Source organism: Ixodes scapularis, unplaced genomic scaffold (genome assembly GCF_016920785.2).
Source record: "Ixodes scapularis isolate PalLabHiFi unplaced genomic scaffold, ASM1692078v2 PGA_scaffold7__128_contigs__length_106722199, whole genome shotgun sequence".
Taxonomy (NCBI): Eukaryota; Metazoa; Arthropoda; class Arachnida; order Ixodida; family Ixodidae; genus Ixodes; species Ixodes scapularis.
Window position 1 is genome coordinate 67,667,131 of NW_024609882.1, and position 17,805 is coordinate 67,684,935.

The following is a 17,805-nucleotide window of genomic DNA, read 5'->3' on the forward strand; positions in this document are numbered from 1 at the left end:
CCTGAAAGAGGCAACTCTGCCACACCCAAAAAGCAATGTCGTACACCCTAAATGCCATCTACCTTACCGAGTACACCCCATGCTGCTCCGTCACAAATCATGGTACACACCTAGCACACCTCGATAGAATGGGCCCCTGTAGCTCTCAAGACCGGTTCACACATTTGCATTAAACAGTGCCCGAGTGTGTTCCCTCGTAACTGGCACCATCTAACCGGCAACCCTGGAACCGCATGTAACCGGACCAAAGATTTGCCAGTATTTGCAAGATCAAATCTCCACATCACTTGTGAGGAAAGCTCTTCTGTAACATTGTCAGAATTATTTCAATCCCAAAACGAAAAAATGAGTCGTAAAAAAAATTAAAATGTATAAGCGGGTTGAAGGCATTCCCGTGCTGCCGAAAGATGGCACTCGGTGTGTTCTAGCGTCATAAGTGGCTACGAGAAAACAGAATGAGCTCAAACGCAAATGTTTGGGTGCGTCGTGGAGTGTGCAACTCCCAATGACACGTAAGATGTTGCATCCAGGAAGCGGCGTGACAACAGATCCAACGAGACGCACGCTTGTCAGAAACTGACATTTAATAAAACAAAACAAATTCAAAACTGCACCAAGACGTGCCTGCACGTGTTAAGTCAGCACGTCGATGGCTGAGGCTAACGCCCTCTTCAGTCGTCACCGGTGTCGCCCAAGTACTTGTCTCGCAGGCGAGCTCGGATCAGCGCTCCCCTGATTAACCGCCTCCAGTTTCCAAACACCCGCTTCTGCCTCTTCTGCAAAAAGAGACAAAGGACGCGGGGCTTTAGGCGTCCAAGAATTTTAGGGTTCTTCTCAGCTCGACCTCAGAAAACTTTCGTTGGCAAAGAGTTTGGGAGGTCAAGCCTGAAAGTTAAGGATTTGACTGGAGCACCACTGGTCCGGCCCATTTTTTCAAAACTGGCTGCACCAGGGGGGCTTCAGCCAGTTTGAAGTTTGTAGCAGACTTTGGAACAGAAAAAATATCTAGTTTTGCAGCATCTTTGTATCAGAAACTTGCGTTTTGGAGCAGCTTTAGAGTAGCATATACACAAGTTTGGAGCAATTCGGTGCAGTTCCCTATTAGCGATATTAGCAAGCACTTATGTAATCACTACTGCGCGATGTGCATTAGAGACCCAAAGTTAACGGTTATACTGTACTAGCCAGATTGCCCTTCAACAATTGTGAAGTTGCGCCACAAACTTAGTCAAATTTGTTTTTTTTTTTCTTTACATTTAGTGCTAGTGGACAAAGGTCAGCGGGAATAATCTAAGTGTGCTAACCATCGCCATTGAGAAGTCGATGTAGAGTATCAATTCAACTCTTAAGATAATAAAGAGTGGTAAATTGGCACTACACAAAGGTTTCTCACATGACACAAAAATCAGCATTTCCTGGACTCCTAAAGACAACATGCTTTGTGGCAAACAATTTATTTATAATGACACTTCCTGACGATCTCTCACTGTAAATATTCGTCTGATTTGCTTTGCTTTTCCTCAGTCATGATTACGACCTAGTTGCCCAAAAATCCAATTTAGTACACAAAAAGCTTAATCAACAAAAATATTCTGCGTTCCCTAATGCACAGCCATTTTAATGAGTAGGACAATCAAGAATTCACATCACTTGACATAAAAAAGGCAATCCATAACAAAGCAGTCTTGACCGAGTACGCTAACGAAATGGGAACCACATGTGCGAGTACATTTCTACAAAGCAGTGTCGCACTTCCGAACACGTGCAAGCAGGAAAAAAGAATTGCTTGCACATGCTACTCTCCAGTAGTGTGCCTCAAAATTCCACTAAAACTGACTAAACTTTGTTGAGTTAGGGCTGTTGCCCTAACTCTATGAATTGGTGCGAAACAATGCCATGGAATCGGGAACCTGGATTGGATTGTGATGGTCAAGCCCCACTGGGTTTCCACATTTTCCAGATGAAAACAAAACACTCTTCCAAAAACTAATTTGTTCGCAGATACACGCTCTGGCACAAATGGGCGAGATTTTTCCCATTTGGTGCAACAAGGCGCAAGCAAGCGTAAAAATTTTCAAACTGGCATGAGGGTGCAACTGGACCACTCCTGCATTCTTGCAACAGGAACAACGTCACCTGAAACTTCAAATAGCATTTCTTTTAATTGTGCGTGTAGGCATCCACCGCATATCTCGTAGGTTAATCTAGTAATCATCTTTGAGACATTCTAAAGGCCAAAAAATCAGTTCGGTATCTGAGCTAGAAGACAGCTGCAAGACATTTCAAAACACCCTTATAACCAAGGTAAGGTCACTCTGCTTACAGACATCTAATAGAGATGTCTTCTAGGTGTGTAGAGAAGATGTCTCATATATGTCTTGTCATTGTGTAGTCCAAAACATCAATAGCTCAATCGAGTCATTTCGAGACAACTATGGGACGTCTTGTGCTCGGTGCATAACGTGCAGTGGCGTAAAAGCTGCTGGCACACCCCAAGCTTGGCTGCAGAAATGAGGGTAGTGTTACATTACAGGCGAGCCAGGGGACAATGTGACTTCACCCTGCAGTTTCTTGCAAGGGCCACAGTGGGTTTTGTGAACATTTTTGCGACGTATGGGTAATGTCAACGAGAATGTTCAGGGAGTGGACATGTGCGAACAGTGGAATTTGAGTTCGAAGCGCATTCAAAGTGAATGCCAGCTTTGGCCGAATATCTTAAAATCGAATATGAAACAGTTTCTTCAAGCCTTTTGCGACTATTAAACAAAAACCCAGCAGAGCTTTAAAGGCTGTTTCTAAGCTTGCACTTGTCCATTTCAAGGTTATAATTTATGGGCTGTGACGTCGGGAAGTACCTACACTGAAGTAACAAGTAAATGATGTATTTGACATATAAATAAACCTTAAAAGATGCAAAGCTATATACCAAACAAAAGGATTTATAAACTTTCTTGCCATATGTAAATACCCTTTTTTTCTATCTCAAACATAGAAAAAAAAATCACAAATGACTTATGCAAGTTTTTGTGCAACTGTACATAGCGTATACATACTCTTGCATTATGGCCACAGTTTAATTTTGATAATTTTACTGCAATATAGATGTCAACATTCACAAACTTTGTGTTTCTTTTCATTTTTTTTTTTTTTACCAGGCACGTGCGAGCACCATTTCACTGTGAGGATACATTTCTCCTAAGCTTGCAACTGCAATATTTGTGCTTTTCAAAGCGCGCGTCATACCAAGCATCGGTGCACCCACAGAGAAGCAACATCCGCAGAGCTCCCTTCTGTGGGTGTTGCTTCTCTGCACTGCTCGGCAAGAAGTGCGCTCAATGGGGCCAACTTGCCCAATCAATAACTTGAAACGTATCAATATCGCCGTTCATCTCGAAGCGAACCTAGAGTAGCCCATTGTTCGAGACTACTGTCGGACGATTTGAATATTCACACAATCCTACTCCCTGAACAACGGAATGACTCGGATAGACGCTTCCGAGAGTTCGGCGGAAAATGACCCTCAAAGAGATTCATATCACTGAACCAGCCAACCACTTCCACCTGTTTTCATTGCACCACTGACATCGTGGCCTCACGAACACTTTTTTTTTTATATGGCAGTGCATGCTGCTGGCGATGCTGACTATACGCAGCAATTTTTCGGCTCTTTAATTACACGGTTTATGTCATAAAATCGGGCCGGTATGCGAGGATCCGGCACTTGTGTCGTCATCAGAGTTCAACGTGCCCGTTGGCTCCTGTGCTTAGGCTTAGCGCTCGAGTGCCAGTTTGGCTAATCTCTGACCAGTATGCGTAAAACTCCTGCCACCAGTGAATGCTCCTTGTTATCGCGAGGAGCATTCACCCTACAAGAGCCAACTTAAAGGGGAACTACCCAAGAAAAAAAATTTCTGCAAAATAAGTTGATTTTGGAAAAATGCCCTTTTTACATCTGCCAACATCTAGAGAGTATTTTCAGAATGTTTCATTTGTTTACAGTGGTTAATTGTTTTTTTATAAATTATTTTCACTCCACCAATGCTAATGAAAAGCTCGAAGTGGACGAAGGGAGCTTGCCTCTTCCTGCCGGTCGGAGATGTTGACCTGCTCCTCCTGCCAGGCCATCATCAGGGTGTCAGCAAACTCTTCACACACCACCCAGCCGTCGAACCTGCGGGGACGGCGGTTTCTAGAGTCACCGATGAGCGAGGACGGTACGGCGCATCTTTCAAATGCCTGACCTCCAGCGGGCTCTGGCTGCCTTCTTCAGTGCTCCAGCCTCGCACGCGTGCTCGGAGCTCACGAGACGCCAAAGAAGCGCTATTGAAGGTAGAACGCTCGTGCCTTCTCTCTATCGTTCTCATTCCTTCAGCGACTATAGACGCTTACGAGTAGGGCCTCTGGGCGCCACCATCTTGCTCCTGGTGTAAGTACTTCGTCCGAGAGTCGAGCGTCGCCGAGGAGTACCCACGGTCTCGACAACGCTGGACTATTGGGCGATCTACCCATACCAGCAGAAAGATGGCGGTGCCCAGAGGCCCTACTTTTGAACGTCTATGGTGCTTCCGTCTTGCGCTCGTATCGGCACAGCTGGTAAACGACGTGCATCTTGTATTCGGTGGCACAACGAGGAAACTGTCCGGCTACTTCTTTAGGCACGGGCAAAGCCCATCTTTTGCGAGGAAGGTGCATCTTTCCAGCCTCGAGGTTTTTTTCGACGCGCTGTCGGTTGTTGCTTTCCACTGACGGGAGACCGGTGGAGTGTCTGCATGTCTTCCGTCGGCAAATTGGAAGTGTCGGGGAGCCCAGTTTAAAATGAGAAAGGAATCGACGAAGAAAACTGTCTCGGCTTCACCCTCCCAGTCAATTGCCGCTACCTTTGAAGACACGAGGATGGTTCACAGTCCACACAAAATTTGTCACTCCAGAACGCCGGGTAATTCCTGTCTGCCCACGCCGCCCGACGGATCCGAGTCGCTCGACACAACAAGAGCTCTATATTTTTATTGTTTCTTTTCTTCCGCCGACTACGTATGACGTTCGGGGCACGTAATAAATGCTCAGGTATGCAAGTCGTCCCCGTCACATACCCACCATGGCAGAGTTGGCTGCAAGCAACACCCGTCGCGTGCGATCATGCCGACAGTGGTTGAAGGACAGTTACCTTCCCATCTCGCGACACTTCGTGCTGGGGGTGAAGACCCCCTCTCATCTCCTACTTCGTGCGTCTTTCCTTCGTGTGTCGCGACGAGACTTTGTGTCAAATGAACAGCTACGACGTAACCCTGTCCGGTGCATACACAAAAAGAGGTTGAGACACCCAAAGAGACGCATATAAAAATAGTGTGCCCAGATTTGAGAGTGCTTCCGACTGCTCGATCGGGGTCACACAGTTCGTGGGCTGCGTTTGCTATACAAGATGCAAGAAGGAGGCAAATGAGTCGAACGCCAGCAAATGTCTCTGCCTCGCTGAGCCTCGCTCCGCCTCTCTGCCTGCCGTTTACTTCACCGTACGGGAATGCGCTCGTGCGCACAAAGCAGCCGGTCTGAGCAGGACGTGTCCGCCGTTGAACTGCCAACACTCTTTGTATTTTAAGTAGCCCCCTCTCTTAAATCTAAGCTCTCCATTTCAAACTAACACTTCAATCCCACTTTGGACGGTGAGCAATAATCAGTTTCTCGACGTATCACTCTGGAATTTACTATAGAGGGGCCCGAATGTGGTGCATTTCTTAATTGAGAGTATGAATACACAAAACCTCCAAAGCCAAAAGAAAGGAAATAAAAACGGGTTTTGTCTGTGGAAAACATTATCGCTAGGCCTTTTTTTTCTCAAAATCATCGAAAAATTGTTCTGGGCTATTCTGGAGTTCATTCAACTAAAGAGATCAGTGAATTAAAAAAAAAAATACAATTAGCTTACCTATCCTCCAATTCATTTGGCCCAAATAAGTGCCACAGTGACACAAAATATTAGTTAAGTGTACATGTAAAGTATAACGGAAAAAACGTTTTGATTTTTTATGACTTACTCGGGTAAGCCAATCTTCCCGCAATTTTAGTGAGAGCTTCCACCACCTTCGGGCACCTCTGTAGTAAATCCTAGCGTGGTACGTTAAGAGCCTGATTTATGCTGACCATCCAAAGAGGGACTGAAGCATTAGTCAACATGCTGTAGAGAGCCTACATTGAAGAGATGGGTTCATCTCAAACCATGCGGAGCATTTGCAATATAATGGCAAACTCCTTCTGCATGTCCCGCGTCGATTGGACGCCAGTGTGCATGTGCAGCGTTGTCGCATAGCGAGGAGGAAAGCAGGCGGAATGTCAGAGACGCTTGCAGACGATGAATGCGTTCGTCGTCATCTAGCAGCTCGTAATCCAAACACCACGTGACCCTGATCAAGCAGTTAGACACTCTCTGTAATACAGGCTCTCCATTTAAAACGGGAGGACTTGTGCACCATCTATCAAGTCAAAGACTCAATGAAAAAACTACCACCTACAAATATAACATCGTTACATTCGGTTGAGCTGGATGCCGTTTCAATGCTTGGGCTGCTAAGGGGACAGTGAGTCGAAGCACGTGAATTCAGGTGATCCGACGACTTTTCCCACCCTGGGCTCTGGTCGCGGTAGGCGAGTACAAAGCAAGTGGTGGAAGGACAGACTCACACCGGGTGAACGCCACGTCCGTGTCCCTCAAAACCCACCACGGCCGGCACGCAGTCGATGTTCAACTTGGCCGCCACACGTCCCAGGGCCGGAGCTGCGAGAGAAGAGTGTTCGGCTGCTCACCCCCTTGCGACGAGAAAGATTAGTCCTGTAGAAGGCAACTTACATTTCGGATGCTCCTCAGCTTAAAGGGACGCTGACACCCCCCAAAACTTTTTTTAATCTTTTTTGACAGGCGATTTAATATGGCGTCAAAAGATTACCCAATCAATATTTTGCTACAGAGTCACATATATTTTTAATAAAGCCAAAAAAACTCAGTTGCTTGAAACCGCAACCGAAATATGAGTGAGTGTGGAAGCTCATGGCCAAGACATGTGGACACTGTGTACCGAGGAGGAGGGAGAAATGTAAAAGACAGAGATGCCAGAAGTTATGTGGCTACACCCGAACATGCTTCATTTTGTTTTTTTTTCTCCGCTTCTGCGTGCGGAGCAGATGTCGAAGACGACGAAGTTGCATGCACCATTTGTCGTTCGATTGTTTCGCACTTACATCCCTTCTGCCCGATGTTCTGTGCTTGAAGATCAATTGACCGGTACTACGGACGACAGCTCCGAAGTAGCGGCCCTACGTCCGTTGCGACGTTGGTTCGTCGTGCCTCGCCATCACGTCATCTAGTTCGCGGTACATCACCATATTGAGAATGAAGCGTACATGTACTTCCTGTGATCTGTGCAAACATGTTTATCTGTCAAAGTATTTGCAGTTTTTAGGAGGCCACAAAAATGGGGTTCATGTTCTTTTCTATTTTTAATATTGAATGTGTGCCTTAGATGATCCACAACTTTGAATGTATTGGGTACACACAGTTTGAACGCCACGTGATCATGGAAACGAGAGTGTGTGTGACTGAAACCGGCAACTTCTCGATCGAAAACAAACTTCGAGCTGCAAATTGTGTTGTGGATAGTTGGGCTCTTATTGGTCATGTTAAAATAAAAACCTCAGCGAGCATTAATACCTTGTCAGTGCCCCATTTAAGGCTGCGGGTTCACACGTCAGCATCCAAGTGGGACAAACAGCATCGTAGGCGGCGTTTCAGCCGCCTACGACGCCGTCTCTCGGATGGCCCTGGAACGCTTCCAATGTGCGTACGACTACGACGAAGATCTCACATTATTTGCTAGATCAAATTTACGCACTACCTATGAGAAATAGTCACTTATAACACTGTCGGGATTATTTCAGTCGCACGGTGACAGGACGACGCGTGAATATATGCAACTTGGAAGTGTTTCGCGACATCTGGATAGATGGCGCTGGTCCGCTCTCTCACTGCGAGCGGTTACCAGTGGTTGAAACGCAGTATGTTGGTATTCTGCATTACAGACAGCTCGTGGATTTGATGAAGACGGATCTTGCAGCGTTAAAAAGAATTACGGTAATGAACGAGTCTGACTACAAAACAAGAAAATTAAAGCCGAGGCACGGAAGAACTTTACTTCTTCAAAAGTATATCATGGCTGAATTTGAAATAAAATAGCGATTTTTTATGCTTCCAGGTGGTGCCGGGGTCTTTTTTGTTGTTGTTTTTTTCCCGGTCAGCCTTGATTGTTAGCAATAGAGTCCCTTTTTTGCGACAAAATAAAGAAAATGCGTCGTCGTTTGTGGAAGTCATCTTTCGACCAAAGACGTGGAAACAAAAGAGCTTGGTTTTTGGAGGGGTGATTCATTGTCCCGTTCTTCTGGGATTAGGCTGAAAACAACGAGACAAGCTCGAAGTTTCCTGGACGGAGGTCTCGCTGCCACATTTTGTTTATGTGAAGGATCTCGTTCGGCTCTTCAACACATGATTTAAGACTTTTGGTTGGACATCCATGCAGATACAGAAAAGTGCTGTGAACCCGTCCTTGATAGGGTTCTGCATCCCGTAGCACGTTAGAACATATTTTCATGCCCGCAAAGCCATATTTTCGAATCAACTCCAGTTTTGTCTCACAGATTACACAATGTCCGGAGGACAGGTGAAGTGCTCAAAAATATCTCCAATAGGTCTGTGCCCTCTAGGAATTCACACCATTACGTTACTATATGCCATTTATATCAACATAAAATAGAGAAATAAAATAGAAATAAGCCCCGATATCTCCCAATCCTCACTCACTGTTGCTGCTGGCGGGTTTTACTGCACAAGAGCTGCAACAGCCATACTGCACTTAACCGAGTAGATTAAAGAACAATGTCAAAGTATGCTGTGACGAGAGTGCCATGTTTTTGGGGTTTATTTTTCCTTGAATTTGGGGCAGTCTTTTTCTTGGTTTATTTTATTTTCTTTTTTGGTGACGGGTCAGCTTGAACTTACTCCAACTTACATAAACTCGTCTCGTCCAGCCCTTTTTACGTCTGTTTTGTAAGTGTAAAAATCGCATGTCTTCTCTCTTTTGCCCTGTGTTTGCACTGTATGTATTAATCATCATGCCTTACCACACGCCCAAGCTTCCACTTTGCAAGTACAAGCTGACCCATCATCAATATGTACCAACTAGCTCAACTAAAAGCCTATAATTAAGTTCATTCTTCTCCACAGATTTGGTATTCTTGGCGTCAATTTTCAGTGTCAAACAAAAATACTGGCATTTATCGGTGCTTATGTTGAAGAAAACAGGCCACGGTCATGGGATTCCACAAGTTCCAGGGAGCACTTACGTTACTCAAATACTTGAAAAACGTCCCGAGGCCAAAAGGAGAAGGAAACGAAATGGGGGATGCAGTTTCCATAGAAACAAATCGGCGTTGCAGAACAGTTTAGTGGGGGGCTGTGTTCCAAGCAAATGTAAAGTCAAGCTGTATTAAGATCTCTTCCCACGAAGCTCGGGTTCTTGTTGAAGGCAAGCCCCGATTCGGGGTACCTCGGTTTTTTCTGACATTGAGAAAACCTGCTTGGGCGTTACTTTTCGGGTTCGTCGGCATAAACCGGAAACTTGGAACCTTAACTATAGCCTGTAGCAGGTTAAGAATAGCGGGGCAAACTCCTCCCACAAAGCCCTCCACACTCTACACCTTAGCAGAACGAAGGCTGAAGAGAAGTAAACTACCAATCGTGGCAAGCAGAAAGCTTTGTGGGCGGGGCTCGTCCCGCTATTCTTAACCCGCGACAAATCGCACGACCGAGTGCGGGGACGTCGGGAGGTGCTCACCCTTGAGATGCACCGTGCCGATGGGTAGCATGCAGCTTTTGAAGAGCTCCACGTTGCCCCACTCGTTGCGAGGAACCTTGCCCCCAAATGCTACGGGCGGCATGTAAGGCTCCGTCTGCCAGAGGCCAAACAGCTCCAGCTCGCGTTCGCTGCTCATGCCAGACTGCAAAAGAGAGCAAGGGTAGGGCATAAGCACTCCTAGATTTTGACCCGAGGACGGCATAAAAATAACATTCAATGGGGGCACAGCAGGGGGCATGGAGGTAGGAAGCTTTTGGAGGCGACACAAGGCCACCAGAGGTGACGCCAGAGGTAAGGGACACGCCCCCAACGATGAACAAACCCAAGAGACGTGATGCTATTGAACGCAAAAAAGAGCTGCTGACTTGGCACCAGCGGATGTTTGGTCACCCTCGGCATATCGTTGGGGACATGTCCCTCCACACTTCTCGTTTCACTTCCAAAGCGTCCTGTCGCCTTCAGAAGCTTGCTATCTCCGTGGCAGGGGAGATGGGTGTGGCAGACGCTTGTTCTGGCGTCGGTCGCTCTCCAGCTTCCAAGTTCACAGATGCTTCGGCAGCCGGAGGTTGGGACACTGCGACGACGGCGACAGTTGCGTCCACTCGTCTTTTTTGGTGTAACTTCTACGACCAACCGCCAGAATTGCAACGCTCGACGACGTGACGCTCCGGCTCCTGCGACGTCGTTTGTTGCTGCTACGGGACTACTTTCGGTGCGCTAATAGTACAGGATGTTGAGCGGACGAGTTGAAGACATGTTCCACGCACCGCACCATTAGTCACTCACAGCTGCTCTGGCCGTCGGTGGGAGTGAGCTGTGAGGGAGCCTCGAGGAAAAAGAAAGGCACTCGTCACGGGAAAACGCGGATTCGTGCAGTTCGGCCGCGTTTTAAGGAAGCATATGCTGGTCGACAAGGCTACGAAGGTACATGACAAAAGCCGTTTGGGTACAGTGCCGAAGGGCACCCACAACCACGCTTTGATTTTTTGCTAATTCTCGCCAGAGAGGGCACACCGTTTGCATACCTGCCGCTCGTTTGACGTATGGCACGGTGTAATCGAGCTGGTACAAATTTTCATTTGGTCTTTTCCAGAGATTTGACACGCAGAACTTGGAGCCCAGCTGCAAATACCCAAGTGATGGAACACTCCAACAAGAGCAGCATTTAACTACAAACTGAAACGGGCAAATTTTCAGCAACCGTGGGTTACATTGAGGTTCACACTACACTCTGCTGACCCTCAATGCTTGCTGTTTTCACTACACCTTGAGCTCTAACCTCCGTCCAGCTCCAAATACAATTGTATCGTTGCTCGTAACAATCGGAAGAAAACAAGCCAAGAGTAGGCTCCCAATAATGTAATTAGTATGTGTCATTTACGAGACAAGAAAAATCATACGCGTGTGTCTGTCAATGGAAATGCAATGTCCCTTGTTTGGTGCCTGCCCCTAAGCTGTCGGCTCCTCAGCTACGTGATTTATCTGCAATTCTCAGAGAGCGGCTAGTGCGAGGCCTTCGTTTCCACCATTACAAGCGTGCAAACAGAAAGGGCGTCCACCCTGAAATGTTGCATTTCTGTCCCGTCTCTTTTTATGTGGCACCTAATTTTTTTCCATCTGCGCTTTCGCTTGGCCCGTTCATCATGCTGGCAGTGTCCACAACTTTTGGATAATACACACACTCACGACTTGTTTCGGAGCTCTTGCACCGACACATTGAAAGGAGGCAAACTTGGAGCATCAGTGACAATCGCAAAAAAATATTGAAATAGGTGCTTGCTTTATCGACTGCTATGTTGCATGAGTTTGATGTTTCTATCTATGTTTTCTTTTTGCTACAGCCACTGAGAGGACGAGGAGGGCGGCGAGCTCCTTCAGTTGTCCCACCTCGAGCCTCCGGCTTCTTTCTCTTGATGACCCTCTGGCATCTCGTGAGCCTCAAGCGAGTAGTCAAAGCCCGACGAAAGGCGACGGGTGCTAGTGGAGGTTAAGCACGTGAAAGAGACGCCCTCCCATTCTCATCTTGTCGGTGAATACGACGTACTAGAGAGCCATCATGATCCCCTAAAACTGTTTAGAGCGGGGGTCTCCAAGCCCCGGCTTGCAAGCCAGGCCTGGCCCGCAGGTAGCTCCCGACCGGCCCGGGGACGGCTGTGGTTCTTCCAGCAACGCCCTGCCCGTGGCCCGTTTCAGGCAAGCCCGCTGCTACCGACGCAAAAATGAGCGCGTGTAAAGAAAAAGCGCCGTGAAACGCACTGATCGCGCGTGTGAAGTAAGCAAAAAAGACGAGAACCTGGTTTTAGTTCTTTCTACTTTACATTTTCATTTTTATAGTCCAACCCTCGAGACTACGACCGATCCCCAATCAGGCCCCTTAGCCGAAAAGTTTGGAGACCCCTGGTTTTAGAGCAATGACAAGTTGATATTTCCGAGCCCATATTTTTTGTGCTCTCACGTTTTAATGCAAATGCCGCTCCATCCTTGTTTTTTTAGCCGATTTTTATTTCCACTTGCATTGTATAAAGTTATGGAAGTAAATGTTAGCTGTCATAATGCTGTACGGATGGGGGACTAGCCACCTGGTCAGGCAGTATTGCTATAATGTCCGTGCTTCCCTCCTTTGCACTGCCAAGACGGAACTACTAAAGAAAACAAAACAAGGACCTCAGTAAGGTCAGAGGTAAGATTCACGTAACGATTCTACGACAAAAGAATGTGCAAAAGTGCAAAGTGAAATCATTGTCGGTTTTGCACAGCTTAATGACGACGTGAATAACTTACACACTTGCTTGCTACGTTGTTAAAGTTTAAGAATACTTTCGTGAATCTGGACTTTGCTTCCTCCAGCTAAGGCCAAGTACAGCATGGCCCTAAAAAAAATGTTGAGTGTTTTTGTTTTTTCTTACTATAATAATACACTATGCATAGCCAAAATCCTCAGTCTCCACCCAAATGCAGCACAAGCGGTCTGGACCAGGTGCTAAAGTTTCACGGCTTGTCATTCTCTCTTATTCAAACGTTCCAAGTGATTTCCAATTGTGACTTCCTAAAACTTTTAATTGGGAAACGGGAGCCTGCTTTCAATATCTATGCATTTACGGGCCTTGTCGGCCGACATTTTCTCGTTAATAATTTCTTAAAAGTGCTCGTAACTTTTGATTCAGATAATGGCCAACTCTGAAATTTCAGCATCTGGTCCAGACCGCCAGCATTTCATTTGGGTGAACACTGAGCATTTGGAGATGCATAATTTATTTTTGAGGAGAAAAAAAAAATATATTTTTGGGGGGGGGACACACTGCACACCGCTACAGTGCGTGGAACACGCCCTCAACTGGTACGTTTAGTGTCTTGTCCCGCCCTCTATATCAAAAAAGAACCCCAAATGGCAACAAATAACTTTGCAGAAGCCGTCGTGTCATGCCATCGAATGTCGCAATCCAGGTGGCTCGTGCTAGAAGTCTCATCAAAAAGGTCAAGCGGATCCCAGTGCTGCTGTCATCACGGTGTACCGACTCCTGGTTGCTAAAGCTTCCGTGGACAGTCGAGCTAAAGAGCAACTTGCAGACAGGCGTCTGCCTCCTCCACCACCACTGCCATGACACCACCACAATCGCAGCCGACAACAACGTGGTACTCTGGTGAAGTCTAGTCGGAGATGCCAGGCACCGTACAGACCACCAAGCAACCGTCGAATGCTACCGGAGACAACTAAAAGGCTACTTGCCAGGAGGTCCTTCTTGGCCCTGCCCTTGACCCGCTTGTAGGGCTCCTCCCGGACACGCACCATGCGTGCCTCGCGCAGCCAGGCCTCCCGCGAGCGCAGCACATGCACGCACTCGCGAGCATAGACGGGCTCGCCCCGCACAAAGCCCAGGGGGGGTGCGTCGGCGGGGTACAGGGCCTCGTACTTGAGCAGGTGCCGCTTCAGCACGTACACAGGGTGGCCCTTGAACCTGCGTGCGGCGACTTGCCGTTGACGGTGTTCGAACGAGGCCACCCCGTTGGCTCGGTTTCCCGAGAGAAAGCCGGCCCGGCCAGGGTGCGCGTTTGGAAGAGCTTGCGGAGTTAAGTCAACGGGCCAAGTTCGGCACTCCGAGTGGCACGTTTTTAAGAACGACACACCGCCTGGTTTACGGAGAGAAGGAGAGGAGGGCGGGTTCGAAGCTTAGGTAAACACGCCTCAGTGACTCTTGCGCAAGGCTCGAGCCAGCTCCCAGATTTGCATGCCCGATGAGTGTACGAAAATTTGGGAGCCAGCTAAAAGCCAATGCGTGAATCACCAAGACGTGTTTACCTAAGGCTCGTCCCCTCTCCCCCGTAAACCAGGTGATTCGACGCCTGTACAAATGCGCCAATCAGAGTGGCAAAACATGCCTGTTGCCTTACTCCGCGGGCTTTCTGAATATGCAGCCGGGGCTGGAGTATAGAACTGGTCCAAGCTGGATCCTGCCGGAAATGATATTGATCTAGCTTTATAGCCAAGATCCAACAAGACTGATTTTCTCCTGGATTCCCTGCATTGGTTTGACTGTCAGCCTGTCACAAGACTTCCTTCAGGTTGTGGGGTAAAAAAAGAAACTTCTTGGTGGCTACTAGGACTTCACAGGCATATCTTGGTTGTCGCGCAGTACTCTAGCTTGTGTTGACCAAGATTGCATGTGTGTTTTCTGTCAAAGCGAAATGCGCCTTACTTCGGAAAGGGATCGGCAACACTTTTGGCCTTATCTTTGGCAGCAAGTCGAACCCCCTTTAGGTGCAAGGTGAAATGATGCGACACGGACATTCGACAAGGCAGAGTCTCCCTCAAGTACACAGTTACTAAAATCAACATCCGATACAGACATGCCCGAAAGTCGATCGATCAGACAAGAAAATTCGAGAACTTTCTTGTCTGATCGATTTACGAATGTTCTACTCACCGAACGTTCTAAGTTGAATGTTCCAGAGACCCACGCGGCTACAAAAGGTGCTCCGCATGGCAATATTATTAATCCCCCTCATGGCCACAGATAATCAGTAAGAATCCCCACCTGACAGAACATATCTCGTGGAACCACATAAAAAAAGGGGAATCAGGTAATAACAAAGACAGGCTCATATTAACGTCACATGTCCCATGTGATAGTACTGTGATCTGTCACTAAGACTGGCCCACATATTTGCATTTGATTGTGCCCACAGTGCACTACGTTCCTTCGTAACTACTTATGATAAATATTTTAATAATATTTTACACCTCATTCTTTCTTTGAGGGCTTGAAATAATTCTGACCATGTTATATACAATAATTTCTTATAGACAGTGCATAGACTTGATCTTGAAAATCAGTGTACAACTATCTCTACCTCCTTATCTTTCACTCTGTCTTCTTTGTGCCATCTACCTCTCCCCGCGGCACCATTTTAGATGAATACAGTTAAGCGACACGGCGGTTCGTTTCAGATTAATCTACATAAAATCTTTCCGACAATTCGTTGTAAGCAGTTACAAGAAGATGCAACGCAATTGAGCAGCCAAGTTCAAATATGTGAAGCAGCCGTTACCTGTCCCACAACGGGCAAGTGACAAACCATGGTATCAGCATGGACGTAACCACTTGCCAGTCTTCAAACACTGTTCCTAGTACAAGGATGGCTGACCACTCACTCTGCAATGGCAGAGGGCATGGGCTGCCTGAAGAGCCTGCTCTCCAGCTGCTTGTCCTCCAGTAGGTCCCTCTCAGAGGGGGCAGGCCGGAAGGGCTCGAGGGACTGCTGCCACCAGTTCTCCCGAACCCGGCTCCTCTTGGGGAGCCAACCCGAGCAGTACTTTGCCGTCAGCTCCCTCACGCGGCCGTCCTGGATACCCAGCACATACAGAAGAGGCTGCCGGATCTGGGATACGTCGCCGGCACTGCCATGCACCGCGTCAACGGGGATCCACTTCGAGTCCTTTGGGGTGAACACTTCCACCCAGTGCTCCACCCCGTCTTCGCCGGGAGGTTCCTGCCGTGCCTCTAGACGTTCCGCCTTCTTGGGTTTCTTGGCCGCTCTGCGCACCCTCTTTTTTTTGACCGAGCTGCTGTTCCCATGACTCTGCTGCTCTTCTTCGTCAGAGGAGTCCTGCTCCAGCTCTTGGGGTGGAGTCTTCTTGAGACCTTTGGTCGCCTTGGAGGCCTTCTTTTTTCCCAGCGGCTTGTTATCGTTCTCAGAGCCCTGGCTCCCTGACTCCTTCTCGTGCAGAGGAATCGGATAAAGAGACAGGCAAAGGCGGGCTTCGATGCTAAGGCACCTCAAGATGACGAGAAACATGAGCGCATAGTCCCTGGCACACTGCGCGAGCCTGTTAACCAGGGCTGCCGTGAGATCGTCGACCAACGTCCCAGTCGCCCCAGCACAGCCAAGCTTGCAGGAGAAGTGCCTGCAGTACATCTTGACAAACCGGTCGACGTCGATGAAAGTGACTGCTCTTCCACTGTAGGCGAGGAATTCCGGAGAAAGCAGAGACAGAGCTGTTGCTTGCAACGTCCTGTCCGTCAACATTTTTTCCAAACGAAGACCGTGGGCCAGAAGACAAAGCAGATGCACCTTGTGCGTCGCTACCCGGATCTCTCTGCGTATGCGGTTCAGCTCACGTTTCAAGTGAGCCGCAGCATCAAAACCCGCCTTCTTCGGCTTTAGTAGCTGAGGCTGTAGCGTAATCACGACGCCATTTGACGGGATTCCCGGAGCGTCCTGAGACACCTCTTCCCAGTCCGAACCACTTGTGCTGTCATCCACGGTCATTCTGGGTTCTTTCGGCGCAGGCTTTCTCTTAGTGCCTTTAGGGTGATCCTTTTTGCGGACTTCTTCGCACCGTCGACCCTTCCGCACGGCAACAGACGGTTCCGCAGAGCTCGTACTTGGCGCTGCGTTCCCACGCCGGCCCACTGCGGCACGTTTTCTTTGCGGGTGGTGCCCGCCGAGCTCGTTCTCGTGCAGCATCGCGGCTATCTCGTCTCGCAGTTCCACACCAGGAGCAGCGGGTTCACTAGTACTCGGGCTATTATCCTCTGCAACCTCTCTCTTCGTGAACCTCGCGTGGGTGCTTTCGACAACGCGACTCAACGATCGAGTACTGCTCGCAGCGTTGTTAAGGTTCCTCTGGACTGCAGCAAGGAAGTTCTTGCGACGAACCTTGGATGTGGAAGCTACACTTGCCTCGCCAGTCTTGTGGACCTTGGCATCGAGACTTCTGGGCACCGCCGTTGCGCTGTCATCGCCGGAGGATGCTTCCTCGGACAAATCGACCGCCAGACTGTCGAGTTCAAACTGTTCCTCGCTCGAATCGGACGAACCATCGTTCAATTTCGCTTGCTTGACAGGCGTTTCTTCTTCGGACGAGCTTGCCTTGCCTGCCTTCGGAACGTACTCCTCGTCCCCGGAGTCGGACGGACTCGTGGAGCGGGCCTCGTCTGTCCCTTCGTCATTGTTCTTGCCTGCATTCTCGCTTGTTGTTTGCTCATTTGTTTTTAAATTAAGTAGTCTCGTGGAGCGCCTCACACTCATTTTAATCTCGTTTCGAAAATGATCGACTGATCCTCCTTATCCTCCTTTTCCTCCAACAACCAAACCAACCAAACCACCAAACCGATTACCGTGGTTACGCCAGTATACGCATGGGTAGACTAGATAGTGATGATATTTTTCGTACCAGCAGGTTCCTTGCGCTCCCTATCGAAATCCAGATCGTTTACACGCCTCTAATTTATAACCTCATCTTGCCATTTTTTTATGTAATATTTCACTTTTATAGCTTTTCGCACTAATATTTAACCTTTTTTTTTAAACTTAGTAACCACCGTAAAAAAAACTTCGTCAACCAAACTACCCTACGTACTGCAAGAGATACGTCGCACAACTCTGCAAATAAAGATAGATGGTGACT

At 47.9% G+C, this 17,805-nt stretch overlaps 1 protein-coding gene across 1 annotated transcript; it reads right to left on the minus strand.

Annotated features, from left to right (window-relative positions):
• Window positions 1–561: 561 nt before the first annotated feature.
• On the minus strand, window positions 562–17,551 carry LOC8051282 (DNA repair protein complementing XP-C cells homolog). The gene is made up of 6 exons (XM_029991476.4): window positions 15,547–17,551; window positions 13,624–13,852; window positions 9,876–10,038; window positions 6,676–6,769; window positions 4,078–4,171; window positions 562–776 (listed from the first exon to the last, which is right to left on the minus strand). The coding sequence occupies exons 1-6, from the start codon at window positions 17,424–17,426 to the stop codon at window positions 672–674; spliced, it is 2,565 nt and encodes an 854-aa protein (XP_029847336.3). The 5' UTR covers window positions 17,427–17,551; the 3' UTR covers window positions 562–671.
• Window positions 17,552–17,805: the final 254 nt, after the last annotated feature.

Bases quoted from the DNA above. Each gene is read 5' to 3' on its own strand.
- LOC8051282 (XM_029991476.4), bottom strand. From the start codon at position 17,426: ATGAGTGTGAGGCGCTCCACGAGACTACTTAATTTAAAAACAAATGAG. The intron at 10,039-13,623 runs GCAAGTAGCCTT...TCTCTTTTGCAG, and splicing joins GGGCCAAGAAGGACCTCCTG to TCTGGCATGAGCAGCGAACG. The intron at 6,770-9,875 runs GTGAGCACCTCC...CTTCTCTCGCAG, and splicing joins CGGCACGGTGCATCTCAAGG to CTCCGGCCCTGGGACGTGTG.